This window comes from Cololabis saira, chromosome 12 (genome assembly GCF_033807715.1).
Source record: "Cololabis saira isolate AMF1-May2022 chromosome 12, fColSai1.1, whole genome shotgun sequence".
In the NCBI taxonomy this organism is placed as follows: Eukaryota; Metazoa; Chordata; class Actinopteri; order Beloniformes; family Belonidae; genus Cololabis; species Cololabis saira.
Genome location: NC_084598.1, coordinates 3,423,501 through 3,449,529, shown reverse-complemented (window position 1 = coordinate 3,449,529; position 26,029 = coordinate 3,423,501). Strand labels below are relative to the sequence as shown.

Below are 26,029 nucleotides of genomic sequence, written 5' to 3'. Positions count from 1 at the left end.
ACTAAGACAAAATAAATGCAAAGAAGAATACGCTGCTACTTCTTTAGCAGATAGAAGTAGAAGCAGATTTCAAACAGATAAATAAATAGCGGTTATTTTCTCTTGGTTCTGTCCCGTTTTAATCAGCAAAGTTGCTGCCGTGTTAAAAGACACTGTTAGGAAAGGATCTATTTAGGTACAAACATGTACATCATTTACAGTTCAAAATCCTTCTGTACATGTAGTAAATATCTAATCTAACAACATAAATATCATATCTTGCATATCTTTTTTTTTTAAATAGAGCGGATGCGGCTTGTATGCAGGTGCAGGTTATAGTCCAGAAAATACGGTAAATCCACCTGACTTGATGGTACTGTACGTTTCTCTTTCTTTTTCCCCAACTGTTGTCAGAGAATACAGAAAAAAAATAGCTGATGAGGAGAAAGTTATTAGGGGCCGTCTCTATGGGGAGCTGTTGGAAGGTGGAAAATTGCAAGCTCTGCAACAAAGTGCAGGCTTGGTCTTCTTCAAAATTTTCAAGGCTGGATTTGATCAAAACAAAATATTTGCCTTGTTAACATAAGTTCAAGAGGAATGCACGAAAAAAAAAAGACAAATTTAATGCGTACTAATGATAATAATCCGCAGCAACTACTCTAAACAAAGTGTTGCTCTGAGAATAGAAACGTGAAGCTGCATTATTGGTTCTTAAGTGCAGCTTAAGTTCCTCAAAATAGCGAAAAGTGCATGTTGGCACAACTCAAGATATTACTTCAACATGATTTCCTATAGGAGAAAGTTGCCCTCACCGTTTTCCTACAGTGTTTCTCCTGCCTGGTCGACTTCGTGGCTCACAACGGTAGATTTTCAAATCGCAATTAAAACAAATTTAAATAGAGAGTAAAGCTGATGTCCGGTGCAGTCGCAGTGGAATTAGTCAGAGTGTGAGTTAAGAATGAGTAAAACAAGATCTGTCTGTGGGAGGACAAAAAGATCAAGATCAATACGATCATTGTTACAGACAGAAATAAAAAAAAAAAAAAAATCACACATGGACTTGAAAATCTAATAAAAGAACAAAAAAAACTACTTCTCAATTGAAATGCAGGGAAAGTATCATTTTCTAATAAGAGTGGTTAAATAAATGTAAGCAAATCACACAAAAGAAGCAAAATATTGTTCCAAAGGCTTCAGACAAAAGCAGTGAATACAAGATGAAGAGAGTGCTAATCTGGTATTTAAAGAAGCACAATAAGAAGCCCTTGTATCTGCTGCCATTTTTCTTCCCGTTTTTGTCATTCAAAGCAGATTTCCCTTTTTCTACCTAAACTGGATAAACAACATCTGCCTTGATCGTAGGATGTTTTCTGAACAAACCACTTAGGAGGAATTTCTGCTAGCCAATTCCCACAAGCTGCTGTCAGTCACTAGCTGGCACTGCAACACTTAATGCCTTTGTCTGTTCTCCAATTTATCTTGTTAACAGCAAATTGGGCTAACGGTTTGAAGCACAGAGCTATTGTTAAAAAAAAAGAAGAAGAAGAAGAAGAAGGAAAAAAAAAAGAAGCTGTGAGGGGGAATAATCCCACGGCCAGAGAATAACATATGGCCCCCTTCACTCAAAAATGCATCCTGTGCACTTATAGGGCTTCATGTTTACACCATATTTAAACCTGATACACAAATTCCATCCTGGAATCTGCAGACTGATAGCCTCTGGCTTTGTGATGCCTTCTCAGTAATAAAGCAAAGCTTTAGTGCATCCTATTCTGGACCAGTGAGTAATTGGCATTTTAAATTACTATACAGAGCATGTTTGCAAAGGAAGTAAATCAGTGACAACTGGCCCTTACTAGTGCATCTGTGGTCTCACGTGAATAAATAAATAGGTGGATACGAGCACAAGCCGATGCACAATCCTGTGAGTAAATGCTTGAGCTGGGAATGGGAATGGCTTTTTTTTTTCCTCTTTTCTTTTTTTTTCAACATCTGGCGAAACACAATTTCCACCAAGAGGGGATACTGCATCTTTAAGAGTGCCACAAAAATGAAATCTATTCCTTTGCATCTTCCATGCTCTTATTTCAATACTCCTCTCTCCTTGTTCCCCCTCCACACATCATTAAACATATTATTATAACATGACTGTCAGCCTGCGCCTCTCTTCGCTCCATTCTTGCTCTGCCAGGTAATCAATTTGTCGTCACTCTCTGTAACCCCAGTAAAGTCATCAAGTGAAATGAGTTACAGCTGCAAAGAGCCTTCAAGAATACACGAGGAAAAAAAAAAGAAAATAACACGAGAAAAATGACAACACAGCCCAGGAATATTCCGCCGCTTGATAGCACAACCCAGGTCTTGAAGATGAAATATTAATGCACAATTTGTTTATCTGCAGACCCACATCTCTCCAGTGCCGAGCTGTTAATTTTCTATCGGCACAGACAACGGATCAGTCAGTCATGAACTCTTCACAGCCATTACCGGGAGACATTTTGATTAAGTATTCCTAATGTAGTGGATAGGAAAGAATGAAAACACTCAGCCTGCCAACTTTTGATTGACCATTAAGCCACTGATGAATGTGCCTGTCAAAGAGGAGACAATTACCTCAACAATGAAGAAACTCTTCTGGAAGGCTTATTTCTCTATAGGGCTGACACATTTACCAGAGTACAGGCGAAGCTGGGAGCGTGTAAAGGGATCACTTAGGCATCTTCTCAAAAGTTCTGTGAATAAAACGGGGGCCATTGTTTCTAAGAAAAGGGGCTTTCAGAGGCTGAAATGTGGGAAAAAAAATATATTATGAGACTGTATGGCAATGAGTGCCTGCATGTGTGTGTGTGTGTGTGTGAGTGTGTGTGTGTGTGTGTGTGTGTGTGTGTGTGTGTGTGTAAACAGAGTGTGCTGGCTAGATAAGGGTCTCAGTATCTTAAGCGGGTATAAAGAGACGCTATTATTGGCAGAGAACAATTGCCATCTGGTTGCTACATCGGCAAACGTAATAAAGACTGATAACTTCTCAACACACCACAACCGAGTAATTACATCCTCAAACGCTGGAATAGCCTTGATCAATCTCATTTCAATTCAGCGGCTCCATCCTCATGAAGCAGTTGTTGGGAACGGTGTAATTCACGGGAAATAAGAAATAAGAAAACGGCTAAGACTGGAGGAAAGTAAGTGACTCAGAGGTAATGTTATGTTACCTTGTGTGGTGGACAATTCTCTTGTTTTTCAGAGGAAAAAAACAAACAGAAAATGAGGCAACATAGTTAGTGGGGTATTTGTGTCATTTAGGAGAAAGTGTGCAATTTGAAAACAAAATCTTAGGAAAAACTAAAAAACACACACACACACACTCACATTCACACTCAGTGAAGAGTTTCAGACCTTTCCCCCGGAGGTTTCCATGGGCCTCCATCAAGATTAGATTATGAACTCATCCTTTTACCTCAACACACAAACAGACTGGGATAAGCACGAGGTAGAGCTGACCTCTTTCCTCTTTCCTCTGCACAGAAAGTAAAACAAATGTTGTGGAGCTCCCCTTTCTCTGACAGCAGTATGCTCAGTGTGTGTGTGTGTGTGTGTGTGAGAGAGAGAGAGAGTGTGTGTGTGAGAGACAGAGAGAGAGAGAGAGAGAATGTGTGTCTGAGTGTGTGAATGAGTGTAACCCATTCTCCATTTGTCCATAAGATTATGAGGAGTTCATGCAGAGTTCATCTGCTATGGCTGCAGCAGCACCACATCTCTCAGCTCCTCTCCTTGCACTTTCGTGGCCCAAATGAAAAGAGCTTGTTTGGGCTTTTATACTGTAGGACTTGCCAGAAAAGAAACTTTATGATCAGTGAGGGAAAAAACGCCTAGTGACAGGTTCTAGGATTATTGAGAGAGAAGGACCAGCTATGTTTGTCTCTCTTTCCCTCTTGTTTCTGATTGTCCCCAACACTCCCATTCCCCCCCACAAGTGCAGCCTGTGATGCTGCCATCACTGCCCCGGTGCCTGACACCCAACCGGGGGCCACACACCCCTCCCGCATTCCCCTTGGGGGGACTTGGAAAGGTCCCGAGAGAAATTACAATTACTTATATTCCAGTACAAATGTAATCTGAATCAAAACCCCCTCATACATTCGCATGTGTAGTTATATAAGTGTTAAAAAATCGGACGGAGGGACCCGGGACCGGGGACCGGGGCGCACCCGGGGCGCACCCGGGACCGGGGGCGCATCCCGCGGGGCAGACACCGCTCTAATCCCCGTCTCCTCAAGGGGGTCCCACGGAATAAAAGTTTGAAAGAGAAAGCTCCGTGTTTCCAGGAGGTGTTTTCAACACGATTCTAAGCAAAAAAGGGACGGATAATGTCATGCTGCTGAGTCTGGTCGCAGGTTTGTGCAGGTCGGTGGTCGGTGTCTTACCCGCAGCGCGCCGGGGCGCCTCCTGCTTCCTCCGCGGCATGATCCGGCCCAGGTGACGGGAATGATCCTGCCCAGGTGGAGGGGAATGATCCGGCCCAGGTGACGGGAATGCGGTCTCGGGCGGTCCGGGCAACACGCACGTCGGCACTCCGAGTAGTTCACGCTCTTTTCACAATCAGCACAATCAAATATCCAGCGAGACGAGAGGACTCAGCGATCGCGGGGATCGAGGGGGGACTGGCTGGAAATCAGCGCTATTCTTTCCTCTTTCACCTCCTTCTTCCTCTTCCTCCTCTTCTTCCTCCTCCTCCGGGGGGACAGTCGTCTCCTCTCACCATCCGCTGGCGTCCATCAGTCCCCACATATGCTGATCGACGTGTGTCAGTCAGTCAGTCACTCTGATTCCTGCAGGGGGATCGGATCAGATGTCGCGGGGGTTTTTACGCGCACAGCCGGCCCGCGTGTGTTTGGTAACGGTTGGGTTGATTACGCACGGAGCGGGCGAGGGGTCGAGCGGTGCCAGCAGACATCGATCCATAGAACAAACTGAACATTAAAAACTCCTCCCTCCTCGCCTGGACTTGATGATGGCAGCGAGACATTTGTTACAGCAGATAAGCAGGAGTTTATTAAAGGAACAGAGGCCGGAGGAGCGGAGGGAGCGCAGGGAGGGAGGGCGGTGCGCGGCGCGGGGACGCGCGGCTTGTGTGCGGCTTCTCGCACCTTTTCACGCAGCTTTTCTTCCCCTTTTTCTCCCCCTTTTCAGCCTTTTCCTCCCCTCTCTCCCCTCTCAGCAGCTTCCGCTCTGATCGCTGGAGGAAAGACAAGTTTGTGAGATTTCCAGCAGATATGAATGAGCCGCCTCGGTCTCGGTCCCAGTCACACCCCTCATTGTCAGAGTCCCGGCGATCAAACGGCTTTATGTGCCAATAACTTCTACCGACATGTCAACTGTGGCTTTTCCAAGAACAGCAGGAAAACACGAAACAGGTTTTTCAGCTACTTTGAAAATTAAACTTTCAGATTGCAGCCTGATAAAGCAGCATCGCCCCCGTGATTTAGCTGGATGTGTCACCTGGGATCATTCCAGGTGGTTTTAAGATCAGATCATTTAGAGGAAAAACACCTGAGTTGCGTGTCGGGTTTCTCACTTCTTTGGTTTCGCTTTCTAGTTCGGTACTCTGATTACTTTTTATTTTCTTTAGGGCTCGCGAGACCACACACTCCTTTTAAAGATGATTTTAAAAGTCTCATAGAAAGGTAAAAATACAAGTTTAATAATTGACATCAAATGAAAAAGAGAAGCACATTGAATTTTGTTTGGTTACGTGAAACTTCAGGTTCATTGTTGACTTTCTGGAAGAAAACAAGGAAAATGTTTTTTAATGCTTTCAAATCCCACGTGTTCTTTGATTAACATTTCCATCAAATTATATTACTTTTCAATAAAAAAAAGGTCAACTGAGAAGATGAAGGGATGTTCCCCCCCTTTACCTCCTGAAAGTGCAAAGAGGAGATCAGTGGAGAAAAAATGATTTAAGCTAAGCAGGTTTTCATTATTGTTCACGCTGAAACCTTTTGGACGGTATTACTTTTCATCCTGGTGTGTTTTATCCACACGTTTTTACTTTAAAAACAGTTTTTGTATCGCACCCTCTATCTTTGGTTATGGCGCCGTAGAAAGTAAAGCCCCTCTTCCTCTTTAAAAGCTTCTCGTGACCTAATCAAACATGAAGCCCAGGTGATGGATGACTTCATTTCAGAGAGACAACACCCCTCAGAGATCCAGGCTCGCCCCGCATTACAAATGGCTTCCTGATAATATTCCATCACCCTATTTTGTGTCTGTCACTCATTTTGCCAATGATACCAGAGACCTCCCATGAACTCCACCTGAACCTGAGCGATCAATCACGGCTCAGATCAAGCCTGAGCCGTCCCTGCGTGACAGCTCCTAACACCCCGTGTGTACACAAAGCAAGTGTTGTGCAGTGACAGCCGTTACACCGGTGCCCGCTACAACTGTATCTCTGCAAGCATGGCCTCGCTCCACTGCTGCTTCCCCCTAAACCGCACCCGTACCACACCAGCCTCTCCGTACCTTTACGCAGCAAACTGTGAAAAGAAACAAAGTTTCACTTCAGAGCTTGTACTTAAAACTTTTTACTTTGCATTCATGCATGAGATCCCTGTGCAGATGGTGGAATCTGTCATCCCCAAAGTCTTGATGAGCTTTTGCTCACTCACATGGATGCAGTGCTCATACTCGGCTGCTTGAGGATTTTCCAGGGGTGCAACTTTTAACAGATTCCACTTAAGTGTGTTCTGCCACTGAAACAATGTAAAACAAACATGTCAAGTCATGTGAAAGACAGAATACACCCTTTCTTAATCACAAACGTTAAAAATTCAGTGTATAACAAACAACCTTGTAGTCAAGATTTTGAAGTTAGGTACTGAACAAGAAGTAAGCCAAAATGCAGAATGTACGGTGGCCGGCGAGGGCCAAACACACTGCAACGGCCTAATGCGTCTCAGTTCAGGAAAACGGCTTCAAGTACAGAAACGATTCAAATTCACAAACTCAAATCGAGGTACAAAAAGAGGAACGGGGTGCAAATGAAAAAACCTTACTGCAAAAAACAAAGACAAATGCAGCATCATCAAACGCTGCAAATAGAGAAACGATGCAAAGAACAAAACGATATAAAACAAGAAACCATCTTCAAAAGAAAAACGCTTTATAACCGGTCACTACAACAGGAAGTGCTCCAAACCTGCAGGTCAGGCAGGTAGGCCACGGAGAGACGTACAACCATAAACCAGGCTTTACAGTGTCCACAGGAATGAGGACGGTAAATGTCACTCAGTTGCTGATGATGAAATGTACTTGATCACACAATCAATACAAGCTTAACTTATGGCCATCTGTGGGTCTCAATTATCTACGGTGGGCCTGCTAAACTACGGTGAGAAACATTATTCATGTATATATATTCATATATATATACAGTACTCGAGTTGTAAAAAAGAATCAGGGGGGGATGGTGGATTTTATCATATGGGGACAGATAATTTGTGCTGATTACAAATAATATAATATATTACAAATAATAGCAGTGACCAAAACAGCTGCAGAAATACTGCAGGAATGACATAGCAGCAGTTAAATGCAGCCTTCTGTAAGCTTTAAATATCCACTGGACTTACATCAAATACATCAAAACACAACAATAAAAAACACTTTTCTGAACTTATCAATATGACTCTGTCCTTCACAGGATAAGTAACATGGATCACTGCAAAAACTCACAATCTTAACAAGAATATTTGTCTTATTTCTAGTTAAAATGTCTCATTTTAGTAAAAAAAATCTCATTACACTTAAAACAAGACTCATCACTGGAAAAAACAACAATTTTCACCTGTTTCAAGTAGATTTTCACTTGAAATAAGTAGAAATATTTTTTTGATTGTAATAAGAAGATAAATCTTGTCCCACTGGCAGATTTTCCTACTTATTTCAAGTGAAAATTTACTTGAAACAGGTGAAAATTGTCAAATAAGTTATTTTTCCGGTGATGACTCTAAATGTTGAAATAGCAGTAAAACCACATTCATTGATGAAATGACATAAGGGATGGAAAGGAGGGATGGCAGTTTTACAGGGGGGATGATTTGGACCATTTTTATTTCAGGGGGGATGCTTTGGACTGTTTTTATTTCAGGGGGGGATGCCATCCCCCCTCATCCCCCCTCAACTCCAGTACTGTATATATATATATACTTGTGTAGATAGTGGGTTTACTTTTATTGTATTTTTTTCCATATGACTTTATCTTGTTAGTGCTCTTGCAGTGGCCCGTGACGTGGCTCTCATCACCCTCGTTGGGTGGAGGCGCTGCCACCCCGCCAAAGAACAGAAAATAGAGTTTGTGCATTCTGTGAATACTTGTTTGAGATTTTGCACCCGTGTCAGCTCGATATCCAGCCAGCTCTGAAACAGAACGTGTGCCCACATTCCTCTGAAGTCAAGCATGGCACTTCTGAAGTGTCAAACAAAGTCAGCCTTTTATTTATTGTCAACACAAAAAGCCCCAGAAAGTGCCTTTGATAGCAGACGCCTGGCCTCTCATTATTCTTTTGAATGAGTTTGATTCATCTTTGCAGCTTATTTAGGACAATATATGCCGTGAGAACCAACGCAGTGTGTCGGAGTGCAGTAAGGAGTTACCCTTGAATGATCTTTCTGACATATGCTCACAGTTGTAACATACAAGCCCTTCAGAAAGACAATGGAGCAGCTAATATAGCACCAAGGTGCCCCCCCCACACACATACGGTTTACTGACGGGGTAAATCTGAAACAAAGGCCTGTAATTTAACATGACTTGCAATGGCGCAACATTAGGATGCTGGGATGGGCCGACATGCTGAAGCACATATAAATAGCACATATCATACTCATTTACATCTTTAGAAGTTACATACTTGTTTAAAAATATGTTTTCCATACTCATTTTTTTAAACCACACGTTGATACTTGGCTATTGCTGTAGCTGCTGGTTGCGTTGTTGTAGCGAGTGACTCTTGGCTCGGACTGATCTGCTGATTGTTTAGTACGGTGGCCGAGACCCGCCATTGCTGAAAATAAAAGTAACGCTGCAAACAGAAACAAACGCCGCTGCAAATTAAAGAAACGCTTAGCAAATAAAATAAACGCTGCAAATTAAAGAAACGCTGCAAATAAAAACAAATGCCGCTGCAAATTAAAGAAATGCTGCAAATAAAAAGAAACACTGCTGCAAATAAAATAAACGCTGCAAATAAAAAAAACGCTGCTGCAAATAAAAGAAACGCTGCAAATATAAAGAAACGCCGCTGCAAATAAAAAAAAAACGACGCAAATAAAAAAGCCACAACAGAAGTGAATTACCGGGGACTGTTTTTGCTGATGCACCAGTGGTTTTTACGTGAGAGGAGAAGTCCCTGACCACCACACACAGCTTCAACTTCACATTCATCCAAATAACTATTGTTACCCACGCTTTAGATTATTCTTGGCATTATTATTAATGATAAAAACAACAAAAACAACAACACCGGTGTCCTCTCACATAAAAACACTGGTGCATCAGCAAAAATAGTCCCCGGTAATTCACTTCCGTTGTGGCTTTTTTTATTTGGGTCGTTTTTTATTTTATTTGCAGCGGGGTTTCTTTATATTTTCAGCGTTTATTTTATTTGCAGCAGTGTTTCTATTTGTTTGCAGCGTTTATTTTATCTGCTAAGCGTTTATTTTATTTGCAGCAGCGTTTGTTTCTGTTTGAAGCGTTACTTTTATGTTCAGCAATGGCGGGTCTCGGCCACCGTAGTTTAGAGACAGTAGGCTTTACGGCAGCTGATCATTCAGTGCATTTACATGGGAAGTTTAATTCCTCTTTAATTCAGAATTAAAATGAAATCCGATTTAAAATGATTAAAGATTACCATGTAAACACCTAATTCGGTTTTTCTTTCTGCTCATTCCCTCACCCGTCTGTCTCCATGACGCTTATATTCCACTGGGCTTGTTTTCCAAACAAAGTTTCAAGATGGCAGCACCCCAGACCTTAAGAGGAATTGGAGAAAGCCGATCAAACGTGTTTTCCATGTAAACCTCAATTCGGAATTACTATTTCCATGTAAATTCGAAGGAAAATAGTTTAATTCGGAATTATTTAATTCAGAATAATTAATTCCGAATTTAAAAACATCATCTAACCGTGGCCAATTCTCGGAGAATGCTAGGCATTAGGGAAAACCTTTTGTCAGTGATTTAGGTGTGGTGGTGATGTGGATCTGTCCAGGACTAAAGAGCAGCATAAACTAGCAGGTGAAGCCTTCTGTAGGAGCCACACTTTACTCTCGGGACTTCGTAGCATCCAGATCTTACCTAAAAAAAGAGACTCAAGGTTTACAAGCTGTCAAAGTGTTGGTAATTGAATGCTTATGTGCACCACTTAACCCGAATGTGTAAAGTTAAAAAAAAGCTTCATGTTAACAACAGTTTTGGCTTTCTGGTTTGACATGCTGTCCCAATGTTTTTCTGTAATTTTCTCTTAGAGCAACATGTGTTTCCTTCTTTTTGTATCTTAAGGTGAATTATTCTTTTCCTTTTATATATTTGTTTTCTAAACACCTGCTTTTCCTTTCATCGCAGACTTGTGGCAGGGCAAACATTACAAGACTGTTGAGCAGTTTTTCCCGGATCAGAAATGTAATTTGGAAGCATCCACCAGATTATTGTACATACAGTATATACTGTATACTCGAGTTGTAAAAAGGAATCAGGGGGGAGGGTGGATTTTATCATATGGGGACAGATAATTTGTGCTGATTACAAATAATATAATATATTACAAATAATAGCAGTGACCAAAACACCTGCAGAAATACTGCAGGAATGACATAGCAGCAGTTAAATGCAGCCTTCTGTAAGCTTTAAATATCCACTGGGCTTACATCAAATACATCAAAACACAACAATAAAAAACACTTTTCTGAACTTATCAATATGACTCTGTCCTTCACAGGATAAGTAACATGGATCACTGCAAAAACTCACAATCTTAACAAGAATATTTGTCTTATTTCTAGTTAAAATGTCTAATTTTAGTAAAAAAATATCATTACACTTAAAACAAGACTCATCACTGGAAACAATAACAATTTTCACCTGTTTCAAGTAGATTTTCACTTGAAATAAGTAGAAAAATCTTATTTCAAGTGAAAATTGTCAAATAAGTTATTTTCCTGGTGATGACTCTAAATGTTGAAATAGCAGTAAAAACACATTCATTGATGAAATGACATAAGGGATGGAAAGGAGGGATGGCAGTTTTACAGGGGGGATGATTTGGACCGTTTTTATTTCAGGGGGGTTGCCATCCCCCCTCAACCCCAGTACTGAGTATATATATATAATATATATAGGTACCAGTAACCCTTTCTTTTACGATACACTAATAACCAGGTAATACCATGTCAATTACACTGTAATTACCTAGTAGTACCTTGTATTTACAAGGTAATTACATGGTAACTACCGGGTAATTTACCCAGTAAGTACTAGGTAATTATTACGTATTTTCTTGTACCATGTGATTATGTGTATTTACCATAATAAATGAAAACAAATACCTGGTTGTTTAAACTAAACATTACAATGTAATTACAAAGACATTAGATGGGAACTATGGAAATTACAGGTATTTACTAGGTTAATATTGGTAACTACCAGTCAATTTACCATGTAATTACTCTGAAATTACATTAATTATTTCTAAGTAAGTACCAGCTAATTACTAAGTATTTTTCTGCAAACTACCAGGAAATTATAACCTATATTTGAGGTAGTTACCAGCTAATTACACTTCAATGACCATGTAGTTACCTTGTATTTACTATAAATTTCATGGATAACTACTGGGTTCATTATTGATTTATGTTTTATCAATGGATTGGTGCAGGTACCCCCGAGGGGTGTAAATGACTCTATTGACCTTGTAATTAACCTGAGAGTTACCATGTTTTAAGTGGCAATTGGCAGGTACTTACCTTGTAGTTACTTGCCCAGTAATTCAATTTCCTAAGTATTTACCCAATAAGTACAGACATTTTTACCTGGCTTTTACTCAGTAAAGTGAAACTGGACTGTAAAAGAAAGCGTGTGTTGTTTCCATAATATTACCTGGTACCTCCTCATTAAGTACAGAAATAATTACCTGGGGCCTCATTTATAAAAGAGTGTGTAGAATTCATACTAAAAGTGCACGTAAAGTCAAAAGCCGAAAATGGCGGGCGCAAAAAAAAATCCGGATTTATAAAACCGCGTGCACGCACACTTGCACGCACACTTGCACGCAATGTTCGCTTTATAGATCACAGTCCAGCTGGAAGGTTGCGCAGCTGAATTTCACCTCATATCCCGCCCTCTACACGCCCACTTCCTACCATATATGGGCAATGCAAAGTAGTATTTGCATTTGAATGAGCCTGCTGAGCATGCGCAGTGGCTTCCTGCAGCCTGTTTGCGCGTCAGGATGAATGAACGTGTCGAGCCACGTGCCACTAAATTTCACGGAGACTGATAACGAGATGTTGTTGATGAGGTGGAGGACAGGAAAACGACATTATTTGGTGGTCACAGTAAAAGTAGAAAATGTATATAAATAGTATAAAATAAAGCGAGTGAGTGGCAGCACGGCGTTGCTGCGCTAAACGCCGTGAGTGCCCCGGCGCAACAGTTTTTTACAGTTTAAAAACTAACGGTAAGCTGAGCCTGTAATTGCAAATCATCAAGACACCCTGCAGTCCCCGCTCCCCTCAGTGCTGCTCAGGGCTGATTTATGGTTCCGCGTCACACCAACGCAGAGGCTACGGCGTAGGTGTGCGTCGCCGCGTACCCTACGGTGTAGGCTCTGCGTCGTTTTAATGCGGAACCATAATTTAGGCTTACACCCGCACGTAAAGGTTTCACGCACGCGTAAAACTCATTATATATATAAAAAAATCTGTGTCCCTTTAGGGGCTCCGTAGAGCCCCTAAACGATCTACGGAGTCCCTCATTTGTTCTGTCCTCAGTCACTCTACAGTTGTCGCGGTGGCTGTGAGGAGGTTCCCGGCGTGTCCTGCACTGCGGCTGCAGCAGCACCAGAGTCCTGACTGACGCTGTGCTTCAAACACAGAGGGACACGATCAGCGCTATTATATTATAAGTCTGATATGTCATGACATTATTAAGAGTATGACATGAATCTGGCTTCATTTCACCACCTCACCGCCTGCGTCGCCAGTTCCCCATGTCTTAAGTAAGTTCCTACGGGAGGGTCAGGGTTGCCGTAGGGATACGCAGATTTTTCGGTTAGTTTTTTCATTTTAAATCCCAACCTTTGCATAGAAGGTGGCTTGCACATCTTTCAGCCCTGTTTTTTGCGCAAGCAAGCTTTATAAATGAGGCCCCTGATATTTACCCATTAATTGAAGTGAAACTGGACTGTAAAAGAAAGCGTGTGTTGTTTCCATAATATTACCTGGTAATTGTAGATTATAATTATAAAGATTTGAACAATTGGCAAAACGTCTGATAATTACCTCTCCTTTACCCCGCAATTAGAAAGTTGGACCACACCCCCTCACATATACCTCCTCACACACACCCCCTCACATATCCCCCCTCACACACACCCCCTCACACACACCCCCTCACATATACCCCCTCACACACACCCCCTCACATATACCCCCTCACACACACCCCCTCACACACACCCCCTCACATATCCCCCCTCACACACACCCCCTCACACACACCCCCTCACACACACCCCCTCACACACACCCCCTCACATATACCCCCTCACACACACCCCCTCACACACACCCCCTCACACACACCCCCTCACACACACCCCCTCACATATACCTCCTCACACACACCCCCTCACACACACCCCCTCACACACATCCCCTCACACACACCCCCTCACACACACCCCCTCACACACACCCCCTCACACACACCCCCTCACATATACCTCCTCACACACACCCCCTCACACACACCCCCTCACACACACCCCCTCACACACACCCCCTCACATATACCTCCTCACACACACCCCCTCACACACACCCCCTCACACACATCCCCTCACATAAACCTCCTCACATAAACCTCCTCACATATACCCCCTCACACACACCCCCTCACACACACCCCCTCACATATACCCCCTCACACACACCCCCTCACACACACCCCCTCACACACACCCCCTCACATATACACCCTCACACACACCCCCTCACACACACCCCCTCACATATACCCCCTCACACACACCCCCTCACATACACCCCCTCACATATACCCCCTCACACACACCCCCTCACATATACCCCCTCACACACACCCCCTCACACACACCCCCTCACATAAACCTCCTCACACACACCCCCTCACACACACCCCCTCACATATACCCCCTCACACACACCCCCTCACATATACCCCCTCACATATCCCTCCTCACACACACACACCCTCACACACACCCCCTCACACACACCCCCTCACACACACACCCTCACACATCCCTCCTCACACACACCCCCTCACACACACCCCCTCACATACACCTCCTCACACACACCCCCTCACACATACCTCCTCACACACACCCCCTCACATATACCCCCTCACACATACCTCCTCACACACACACCCTCACACACACCCCCTCACACACACCCCCTCACACATACCTCCTCACACACACCCCCTCACATACACCCCCTCACATACACCCCCTCACACACACCCCCTCACACACACCCCCTCACACACACCCCCTCACATATACCTCCTCACACACACCCCCTCACATACACCCCCTCACACACACCCCCTCACACACACCCCCTCACACACACCTCCTCACACACACCCCCTCACACACACCTCCTCACACACCACCACCACCTTGTAACAAATACGCCAAAACAGGTGATCTGTCAAAGACTTTTTTTTTCTTCAAAAGGGTAAAGAAAAAAATACAAAGTTCTGTATAAAAACATATTGTACAGTGTAAAACGTATTGCATAGTTTAAAACATAAAACTAGGCACAGTGTTGAAAATATAGGCACATTCAGTCAATCAATGCAACAAATGAAAAATACAGTGCATTCAATAACGATATAACAACATATTTAGATCTCAAACTGGCATGTCAAGGACCCCAGTATTATCTGCATTTGGCCATCATCCTTAATCTCAATCTTTTTTTCCAGAGAACCTCACAGAAGCAAAGATTTGAGACATGTAAACAACAAAAACACGGAGCGAACCAGTTTCAACACAAAATATGACAAGTTAATCATTTGCTTGCATATTTGACCAACTCTGGAACAGCGTTAGCATGCTCGGACGGGAACAGGAAGTTAAGCTTCGTCAATAACGGAAGTAACAGAGGAAGAACGGTGCTCTTCAAAATAAAAGCATAAAAATAAAACGTAAATATTGTAAAGTAGCTGTTGAAAAATAGCAAATCTACAAGCTCATATCGCTGCACTCAGGGCAGAGTGCTGCGCTATAAGTTTGTAGATCTGTTATTTTTCAGCTGGTCATGCGTGTAAATGGCAGCAGGATACGTGCAGAGTGAATTAAGCACTTCTGTCATTTACGTTTTATTTTTATACTTTTATTTTAGTAAAAGAAAGGGTTACCTATATATATATATATATATATATATATATATATATATATATATATATATATATATATATAGGTAACCCTTTCTTTTGTATAGCTTTTTCATACAATCATTGTAACAGATTACCTTTCAAATGACTCAAGAAAACCGTCAGGCCGCTGTGTAAGAACAGGGCGAGTTCAAAGTGAAGCCAAACAAGCAACATGTGACTACAGACCTGCTCACATCACTGCTTTTAGCTGTCTGAGGATCCACAGCATTCAAAACCCACATCCAACTTTGTGAATAGTAACTGCTCATATTATTTGAAACATTATCTAAACACTGGCCTTGTGCATTTTGTGCTTTTGAAATATTTAGTTCCACTGTACTACGGGGTGAGTGATTATAACGATGCAGTCATGACAGAAGGAAGATGGCCTTAGGAAATCAAACCTGTCTACCTTTAAGATGTTCAACCTATGATTGATGTCTGCTTTCATAATATTCAAAGACGCGTGCATGCAACCAGAAGATGCTGCTTCATTTTAATTGGTAATGCATGTGAGCTCTTACTAAGTGCAGCTAAAAACAAAAAAAAACTATTACAAATAGACTGGATGTTTAAAAAAACAAAACCAAATGAGGTTCCCAGTCGCGTGATTGACAAGCGGTTAAAAATAAATCTTCCCAGAGCACGCTGCAGCGATTTAACCCTTTATAGGGCACTCATTGAAATACTTGGAAATGTACAATTTCAACCCTAGAGTGTTATTGGGGGCTACTACCAGAGTATTTTTCATTATTTCTTTTTTCATTTTTTTTTTTATTCTTGATGCAAATCAAGGTCAAAGAAGTTACCATATATGGTTCCTTGCCCATCGCGAGTAACATTGTATCTAACACTGAAGTTACCATGTATGGTTACTTGCCCATTGAGGGTGAAATTGTACCCATACATTGGATATGTATAAAAATACAAAAAACACATACAACATAATATTTATGATACTCTCTTCATAGAGATATAAGAACTTTTCTCCATAAATGGTATAACTTGACTTCTAGGGCTTCTCTTTTTCTCCATCCATATATTTTGTCCAATCAGTCCAATCACCTCCTGACCCTCTCTCTCCACCAGCAGCAGGCAGGTTGACCATGCCATTGACCATGCCACAGAACAAGAAGTGAAGAATAGCATTATAATTAATGGTGGTACTGATATTATGCTATACAAATCTGTGGCAACATCCAATGCAACATCCAATATTGTCTTACCTTATAATGCGCTATTTGTAAAACGAAAACACCCGAATTTCGACTTACTAGATGCACCGGGCATATGTCTACAAAAGGACACTGTCACTTGAACTAGTTTGACCATAAGGGGGTGTATTTGTAAAAAAAAACACAAAGTATGGCTTACTAGAGTATCTGGCATATGTCTATAAAAGGTTCCTCAGTCACTTGCACTAGTTTTACCACACAGGGGCGTATGATCATATATGGGGTCACCATTATTCATGCTAACTATTTCACTGATTTCACTAATTCTGCACAAACAACACTTATCTCATCAGTTAGCACCATCATTCAAGCACATACTGTGTGAGTGTCATCAACTTAGCATGGTTAGTTTCAGCTTTCTGAACTTTTGTGTGGAAGAAGGTAGGAGCAAAAATGTGAATTTTCCCCTTCTTGAAAATCAATGAAGTTCCCGCTTCTCCAGGGCACTGCTGATTGGTCAGATGCCATGATGACACTGTCTGTGACAAAGCATGATCTGTGCTGATTGGCAGGATTAACTCACATGACTTCAACACCTCACTGAGAAGTGTGGGGAAAGTAGATTTTCATGTCCACGGAAATTACCGTATATGGTAACTCGCCCTATAAAGGGTTAAAGATGCAACCTTCACGAGAATACATTTCAGTAGGAGAGAATTAAAATAAATAAATCACCTGAATAAAAACATAAAAAATGTTTTCAAGTAATGATGTGGTTACAGATTTCTAAAAAAAACATTTCTGGAAAGAGAAACGTGATTTTCACATCATAAAATATTGGCCATGAAACTATTTTCCCAACAAGACGATCACAGCAGACTGTGTTTCTGGTCGTCAACGGTGAAACATCTTGTGTCAGAAGATCAGAGTTGAGCCTGAACGGTCTGATGTGAGCGGTTGAAAACGCTGTTTAAGACCAGTCATGTTTGTCCTCAGGGCTGAATGGAACAGATGACAGAGATCATTGGAGCCTTTTATTTATTTTTTTTCCTTTTTCACAATATTATAATGCAGCATAGAGACAGACACTGTTGTGATATTGTTCCCAGACAAGCAACCACTCTTCACACTCTTTGTGACGGATGCTAATTTGTCGCAGCCCTTCTCTTATTCTGCATCGAAGTACAAGTACGAATACTTCGTTACCTTACTTAAAGGAGCTTGAGGCAGGATTTATGAAAAAAATTTGTAAACGTTTTAAGTTTTCTAATAATGTCAGATGAAGCGTTCCAAACCAAAAAGGATGAGCCCTCTAGTGTATCTCTCCTTTGCCTTTAACAGGCTGTGTGCTGCAAAATGTGCTGCAATTCGGACTCCGAATTTCCCGCGCTGGGCGGCGGATGTGACGTCACATGACGCTGCATGCGCGTTCTCCCCGTTCTCCCGTGCCGGCTTCGCTGTTGGCTGCAGTACCCCCAACGGCCGTCGTGGTGAAGGGTGGCGCTAGAGAGTCTCATTTCTTAAAAGGAGCCTCATACTCCTTTAAGTAGAAATTTTGGTTATCTATACTTTACTGGAGTAATTATTTTTCAGACGACTTTTTGCTTTTACTCCTTACATTTTCACACAATTATCTGTACTTTTTACTCCTTACATTTTAAAAACAGCCTCGTTACTCTATTTCATTTGGGCCTTTAAATAAAAACTATCCAGTTAAATTGCTCCATCCGGATAGAGTGAATTTGGTTGTGGTTGTTTCAGATGTTCTTGTCCAGTTTTGTTCTTACATCCGTTCCCTCAGATTCCTGCAACTAAACTTGGATGTACATTCCAATAAAGGTTAGGATAAATGATAACATGAACATGAAGTTTGACTTTTTGCACCATTACAATACTTATAGGCAACTAGTCATCATATCTCCTGCTCTCTGAAACACATGTTAATGCTCAATAGTACACATATATGCTTCTTTAATATATTTGCATTATACTAAGATGCATTCATTTTCAATGGCTTTTGTCCTTCATGGCTTTTTTCCCCCTTACATTACTTTTACTTTTATACTTTAAGTAGTTTTGAAACCAGTACTTTTATACTTTTACTTGAGTAAAAAACTTGAGTTGATACTTCAACTTCTACAGGAGTATTTTTAAACGCTAGTATCTATACTTCTACCTGAGTAATGAATGTGAATACTGAAGACACCTGTGCAGAGAAGTTAGTTACATTTATATGTGTTTATTATTATTATCCACACGTAATACCTGCACACACGGTCCAACAACGCCCTCTCAGGCTGTTTGAGTATCACTCTGGATAAAACGGATGAAACGGCAGTCTTTTGTAGTTTGTGCAACACTTAACCACATGCATTTAAAAGGAAATGAGAGAATGGTGGAGCAAGCAGAGACATATCATCAAGTCTTGTCAAAACACGGCCAACTGTTTTGCAGTTTTGCAACGCGCCATCCTCAAGCAGAACGTGCTTGGTGTGTGTTTAGTGGTAAAATAACCAAGACAAGCGTGTTTTATTTTGACAAAAATAGTAGCTTTTTTTGACTTTATGGATTAAATAAATAAATGGCTTTCAGTGATAAAACTTTTATAAAAACTGATTCTCCAGTTAGGACTAGAAAGCATATTTTGACTTTTTGGCTCCTTTGTCTTGGTTACTTTAATTAGTGTCAGCAATTTCAATACTTTTTTTATATATATATATATTTGTTACTCTAAGAAGAAACAAACAACAAACTTCCTGCCCCATCACAACAGGTGAGGATGAAGGAGGAACAACGTAGAACAGTTTGCAACTCAGAGGAAATTCATAGATTTCGTTTGAAAAATGGAAACAGTCACTCCCTTTTCCAAAGTAATTGTGATGGCATACATTCACGTCTTTTGATCTGTTTATTGGTGGTTCTTCTGGAAACAATGACTTAACTAAATAGCTGCTAGGCCCCAGTGATGCATGTTGGCGTGATGGCGATGGTGACGGCTCCAGAACCAGTTTTGCGATATGCTTCTAATTTGTACAGGTCATGTTTTTTATAGACTCATTTCTTTTTCATTTAAATTCATACACACAAATCTGTGACATTTCATTAGGAAATAGGTACGGTGGCTGAGACCCGCCATTGCTGAAAATAAAAGTAACGCTGCAAATAAAAACAAACGACGCAAATAAAAAAGCCACAACGAAAGTAAATTACTGGGGTCTATTTTCGCTGATGCACCGGTGTTTTTTACGTGAGAGGAGAAGAAGAAGACGAAGAGGACGTAAGTGAAAAGGAAGAAATAAGAAGAGCTAGGAATAAAAAGAACAACGAACGAGAAAATAAGTGAAAAGGTTAGTGTTCAACGTCGCTACGTGTAATTTTTTTCTTCTTCTTCTTCTCCTCTCACGTAAAAAACACCGGTGCATCAGCAAAAATAGCCCCCGGTAATTCACTTCCGTTGTGGCCTTTTTATTTGGGTCGTTTTTTTATTCTATTTGCAGCAGCGTTTATTTTATTTGCAGCGGGGTTTCTTTTTGTTTGCAGCGTTTATTTTATTTGCAGCGGCGTTTGTTTCTGACTATACACTGTATACGACTTCCAAAATAATTATTTCCAACATTATATATAAAAAATAAAATAAAATAAAAGCATTTATAGAGTTTCTTGCTCTGTTTGTCAGTGCCATGTGTGCTGATGAACATGTACTTCTGTCACAGGGTTTCAGCTGAAGTCTGATCAACTGGAGAATGACACTATGACCCAGATGTAACCATATGGAATACAATACTTAACAAAAAAGTCTTTATATTTGAAGCTCAATCTGTTTGTCATTCTCCAGAGAAAGCATGCGGGGCAGGAATCGAGGGGGGACAGTGTTCACCTTCTTTTTAACCCCATAATGCCCATGCAAACAATCTTTTTTTTTACGTTGCTGCTTGACCTATTTCTTCATGTGTATCGTTAAAGCAGCCTTGTGAAAGGCTTAATTATTCATGCTTTATTTCAAAATGAAGAGCTTTGAGAACACGGCTCCGCAGGAGGATTGACACACGCGACGGCGCTCTTACAGGAACACACACTCGGAGCAACACCAGAGCCAGACACACACACACACACACACACACACACACACACACACACACACACACACACACACACACACACCCTTCACTGACTCCGTCCACTGTGCTGTGCACGGAGCATTAAACCAGCAGTGAAGATAAATGCGCTGTCAGCCCCTTTAATGATTTATTTCAAACATTTCACTCGATCCAATAAGGTTACAATCTATGGCAGGTAATTGTTTATATAGAAATGGAGGGCATTTGTTTGTTTTATTGAGCATTGAGCAGAGGGAACACAGTAACTTCAGAAATGGACTGACTGACTGTCAGAAATCTCAGCGGGCTGTTTTAAGACGACACCACGTGCTTTCATTCTAATCACATATAATAACACGCATCACGTGCAATTTTCAGCCCTTTACACTCGTGCCCTAAGCACGGCTTTTTTTAATCTCCTTTGTAAGGGTGTGAGGCCTATTTGTCCATTTGCTCAAACAAGCGTATGGGTGTCCGACCAGCCACACACTGTTCCTGCCTGTGCGCGTGCGTGTGCGTGTGCGTGCGCGTGTGCACGTGCGCGTGCGTGCGCGTGTGCGCGTGCGTGCGCGTGCGTGCGCGTGTGCGTGTGCGTGTGCTGCAGTTAGGTGAGGCATCAGAGCAGCCTGTCACTTGTCCCCTGGTATTGCGTTAGTCTGCGTCGACAGTATGTCCACCCTGGGTTTGTCAGTGTCTATTCAGACCTGACCTGTCTTGTTCAGCACATGGCAGAAGATGCTGATGGACATTTCCAGTTCTCCTTCTCGGTGTCCATCACTCGGTGTTGGGATGCATCCCCGACGCATCTTAGTTTGAGTTCCTGAAATTTGTTGACAGTTGCAGAGGGTGGTCTGCAGTTCTGCCACCCTCAATTATGGGAGATGTGATCTGATTCTGACTTGAGGGATGTAGGTTGCCTGCTGTGCATAAATGCTCAATTGCGGTCGATCGATATCTTGCTAATAGGTTTTGAAAATTGAAAACAATGCAAAGAGAAAAGATGTGTAAACCCTGCTGAGGGATTTTGAAATACAAACCCAAAGGGCTAAGTGAAGGTGGGGGTAAGTGCCATCAGTTATTTCTTTATTTACAGTCCTTGAGGATTAGATTCATTCATCTTCTCTCATCTCTGTTGTCTTGCTGCCAGTCAATCTTGTGTTTTCTCTTAATTTCCTGTAAGTCGCTGATGAAAAAGAAGGAGTATTTAATTAGCACTCTCTTTGTTCTGTTGAAACTGTTGGTGTTTGGTTTTTCTATGGACCAGGGAAAGAACTCAAAACTGTTTCTAATAGAGATGGAGGCAATCGGATAAGGAACGCTGCCAGCCATGCTCTCTTTTCCTCTTCTTGAAGAGGACAACTTCAGCTTTTAATAAACATGTAATAAGAAAGAAAACAGCTGGTAGCTGCACCGCAGATGGTGCTGTTCTTGGCATCTCCAAGGAGGAGACCACACATACAGATGGCTCATTATTCCAGCATTTGCTTATGCATATTGCACAAAATTTTATTCCGATGCTTAACAACCAGTATAAGCAATACAGGTGTTACTATTTTTCACAACACTCCCCCAGCCGAGTAAGCAGGCAGATCTGGATTCGGTCAAAATCTTCTGATGCGGATCACTTGCACAATCCGCGGTAACTACTTCTCCCCCATCAATATTTCATTGCCGTCTCTGTTTGCGAGGAGCGTCGTGTTAATCTGCACTCAGGTGTGATTCATGGTTAAACCAGCTGTCAGTCTCGCCTCCACTGCAGCCCCGTTTTCCAACTGCACCTTTGTGTCATTAAGGTAACAGCCCACAAATAGCTCAGCGGGTTGTTGATTAAGACAGAAGGAGAGATATTGATCACAAAGGAAGGGGAAAACAAGTCCAGAGTGAGGCCTGAAGCTCCGCATCATCCCTGACCTCCGTCACAACCCACGCGCTCTCATCTGCACTTATACACTCACTACGTTTACATGCAGTCAAAATTCGGGTTATTGCTAATATTCCGGTTACTGAAACATTCAGAATATTCCGTTTCCATGGTAATTAATCATTTGGGATATCTGGATCAAACCAGCGACGCACGGAGAACGTCATGACACAATTCCCGCCATTTCTGCTTCTTCTTCCTGTATCCAAATTCAAAACAAATGCTGCTTCACGCAACTTTTCTCTCATCTTCTTTTAAATCTCTCTATCCCGGTACTTTCTACCGTCTACAAATGCAGAAATGTTCATATCCTTCATTACATTTATGAAGTGATTAGTCTCCTCCTGGTCTTGGTTTCTCCGTGTTTAGAAGAACTTCCTGGACTCAAAAGACAGCGGTGCGTCCAAAATACCATACTAAAAAGTATACTTAAGTTCGGCACACTTTTGAGTAAATATCAGTAGTGTGCATTAATTCAGACGTACTTTTAAGAGCGCACATGTCACTTCCTGCCGTAGGGAGAGGGGGGGTGTTGTTACCATGGTAACAGCAGCAGTAGCAGCACCGCTCCGCTATTTCCTGTTTATTCTGGCCCAAACAAGATGACATTATATAATATTATTAAATACGAATATTATAATATTAATATTATATAATAATATTATTATACTTAATATTATACTTATGACATATACGTATCACTTAGCAACCAAACACTGCTGCATTGCATTGTGGGAAGTTTCTGCTCAGCTAGTGTCCATCAATCCACACTAATACATTTCTCCAAAATGAGTATGGATAGAGCTACTATTGAGTACGTACTAATGTTTCAGATGCACTAAAAAATCTGACTTACTCATTTTGCTACTCATTAGGGTGGAAGTGTGGGATTTCGGACGCAGCCCAGGATTCCTTGTGAACAGAACATGTGCAGAAAACAAATTCCTGTTCCGTTTGATGGGGATATTCCGTTTGGCGTTTACATGACCCAATATTCAGGTTTTAAAAGGAGTAACCCAGGGGTCAAATTCAGGTTTTTAAAAACCGGAATATGAGCAAATTCTGGTTATTCAAAGGGGTTATGGTGTTTACATGGCCGTGCAAATTCCGATTATTGCCAATGTTCGGGTTTTAAAAGGGTTATTGATGCATGGAAACACAGTCACTGTTGTTTGGGAGGTTACACACATATCTGCATATTTCTGCACATTTCTGCACTTCAGCGTCTCTGTATTTTTATATTCACTCAAATAGAAAATGTCACTGGTAAGAAAAAAATATTAATTTGAATGAAAACAAGGCAAAAGATTCAGTCCCTTGAGAGAAATATGTTCTTCGTTGAGTCTTTTTTTAGGTTGACTCTTTTAAATTACAGATGCTCTTTTAATTGGCTACGGTCAAATAAAACCCGTCTAATGAGGCAGTGCATTCATTCGCTTATTTCCTTTCAAGTTGTTTCCCTTTGTATCTCAGAGCAAAAGTCTGCTCTTGTGCTTACTGTCATTCCAAGGAGGTTATTCTTAGTCAAAAGACCATCATGCCTCAAATAAATATGCTAATATTTATTTTTCTGCTACAGAATAGATGAAAGATGAATTTATTCATTAACTATAAAGACCAACACTGTTCTCTCACCTTTATACATTATTTTGAATACCACTGGCACAATTTAAAGTAAAGAGAGTAAAACCTGCCTCTCACTCCGGATCTCCATTACATGATGAACTTAGCCTGGACTTTTCCTTTAACGTGACGATTAAGTGAGCTAATCACAAGTGAGAGCGAGACGCAGACACTTTCATCCCGGCCTGCATGCGTGTCCGTGTCTTGAAACATCTGAGGGATTTTCTTTCAGACCTCCTCACACTTGACACTCCATGTATGCTGGAGCTGTCCTGTTTAATTTATAACAGGAGTCAAAGTGACCTTTATCCCTGCGATGACTATAATGTACTTTAGCACATGTCAGTCTCAGGTCAGGATCATCCCTTGTGTCATATGTTTTGTCTTGCATGTTTTACAGTCACCAGGGATGTTCTGCTGCCCTTTCTCAGCTGCAACCTATTCAAGTTTAGAGTGAACTTAGGCAGGTGATTGCAGCAAAATAAAAGAAGAAAAACATGTAACATTCTATTACTATGGAGGTCTGTGGACCTGCTCTTTCTGCCGTATTCAATCAATCTTTTTATTTAGACTCAAGTCCATTAAAAAAGAGAAACAAACATACAGCAATATTTAAAAAAGACAGTCCTACCAGTGTTTCCACAGAGCAGACTGGTATCTGGGTTGGTTAACATCATAATAATGGCATTACAAGAGCTATTAAGTCGACATATGAGTTTGAACATCAATCGCCTCAAAAGAGCACGAAAAGTGATAACTTGTACTTTACAAAAGAGTTGACTTGCACTAGACCATCTTGGTTTCCCGAGCAAAATACACAGACAATCGTTGTACGCAACCTGTCATTTATGGTCTTCTTAAATTTAATCCATAAGGGTGCAGTATAATACGACGGAGTATTAGGGCCAAACTAAGACCAAAAAAAAAAATGGAAATTAGTCATAATAATATGAGAATAAAGTCATAAAATTACGAGAATAAAGTCGTAATATTTCGAGAATAAAGTCGTAATGTTACGAGAATAAAGTCGTAATATTAAATATATTATTAATATAACTTCACAAGATGCTCAATATTCCTCATTTTAACACAGGGAGGGGACAGGGACTGCTCTTCCTGTTAGAGTTCTCATAAATTATATTCTCATAATATTACGACTTTATTCTCATAATGTTACGACTTTATTCTCGTAATGTTACGACTTTATGCTCATATCCTACGACTTTATTCTCATAATATTACGACTTTATTCTCATAATATTACAACTTTATTCTCATAATATTACAACTTTATTCTCGTAATGTTACAACTTTATTCTCGTAATGTTACGACTTTATTCTCATAATACTACGACTTTATTCTCATAATATTACGACTTTATTCTATTACGACTTTATTCTCACAACATTATGACTTTATTCTCGTAATTGTACGACTTTATTCTCATTAAATTATTACTTTATTCTCGTAATTTCCAATTCTTAGTTTGGCCCTAATACTCCGTCGTAGTATAAAAATATTA

General features: G+C 41.1%; 1 protein-coding gene across 1 annotated transcript in view; it reads right to left on the bottom strand.

Moving 5' to 3' along the window:
* Positions 1–5,121, bottom strand: part of LOC133456665 (teashirt homolog 2) — a 53,132-nt gene extending 48,011 nt beyond the window's left edge. The window contains exon 1 of the mRNA XM_061735187.1: positions 4,404–5,121. Within this exon, the coding sequence (XP_061591171.1) occupies positions 4,404–4,443 (40 nt within the window). The 5' untranslated portion in view covers positions 4,444–5,121. The remainder of the gene's footprint in view (positions 1–4,403) is intronic.
* Positions 5,122–26,029: the final 20,908 nt, after the last annotated feature.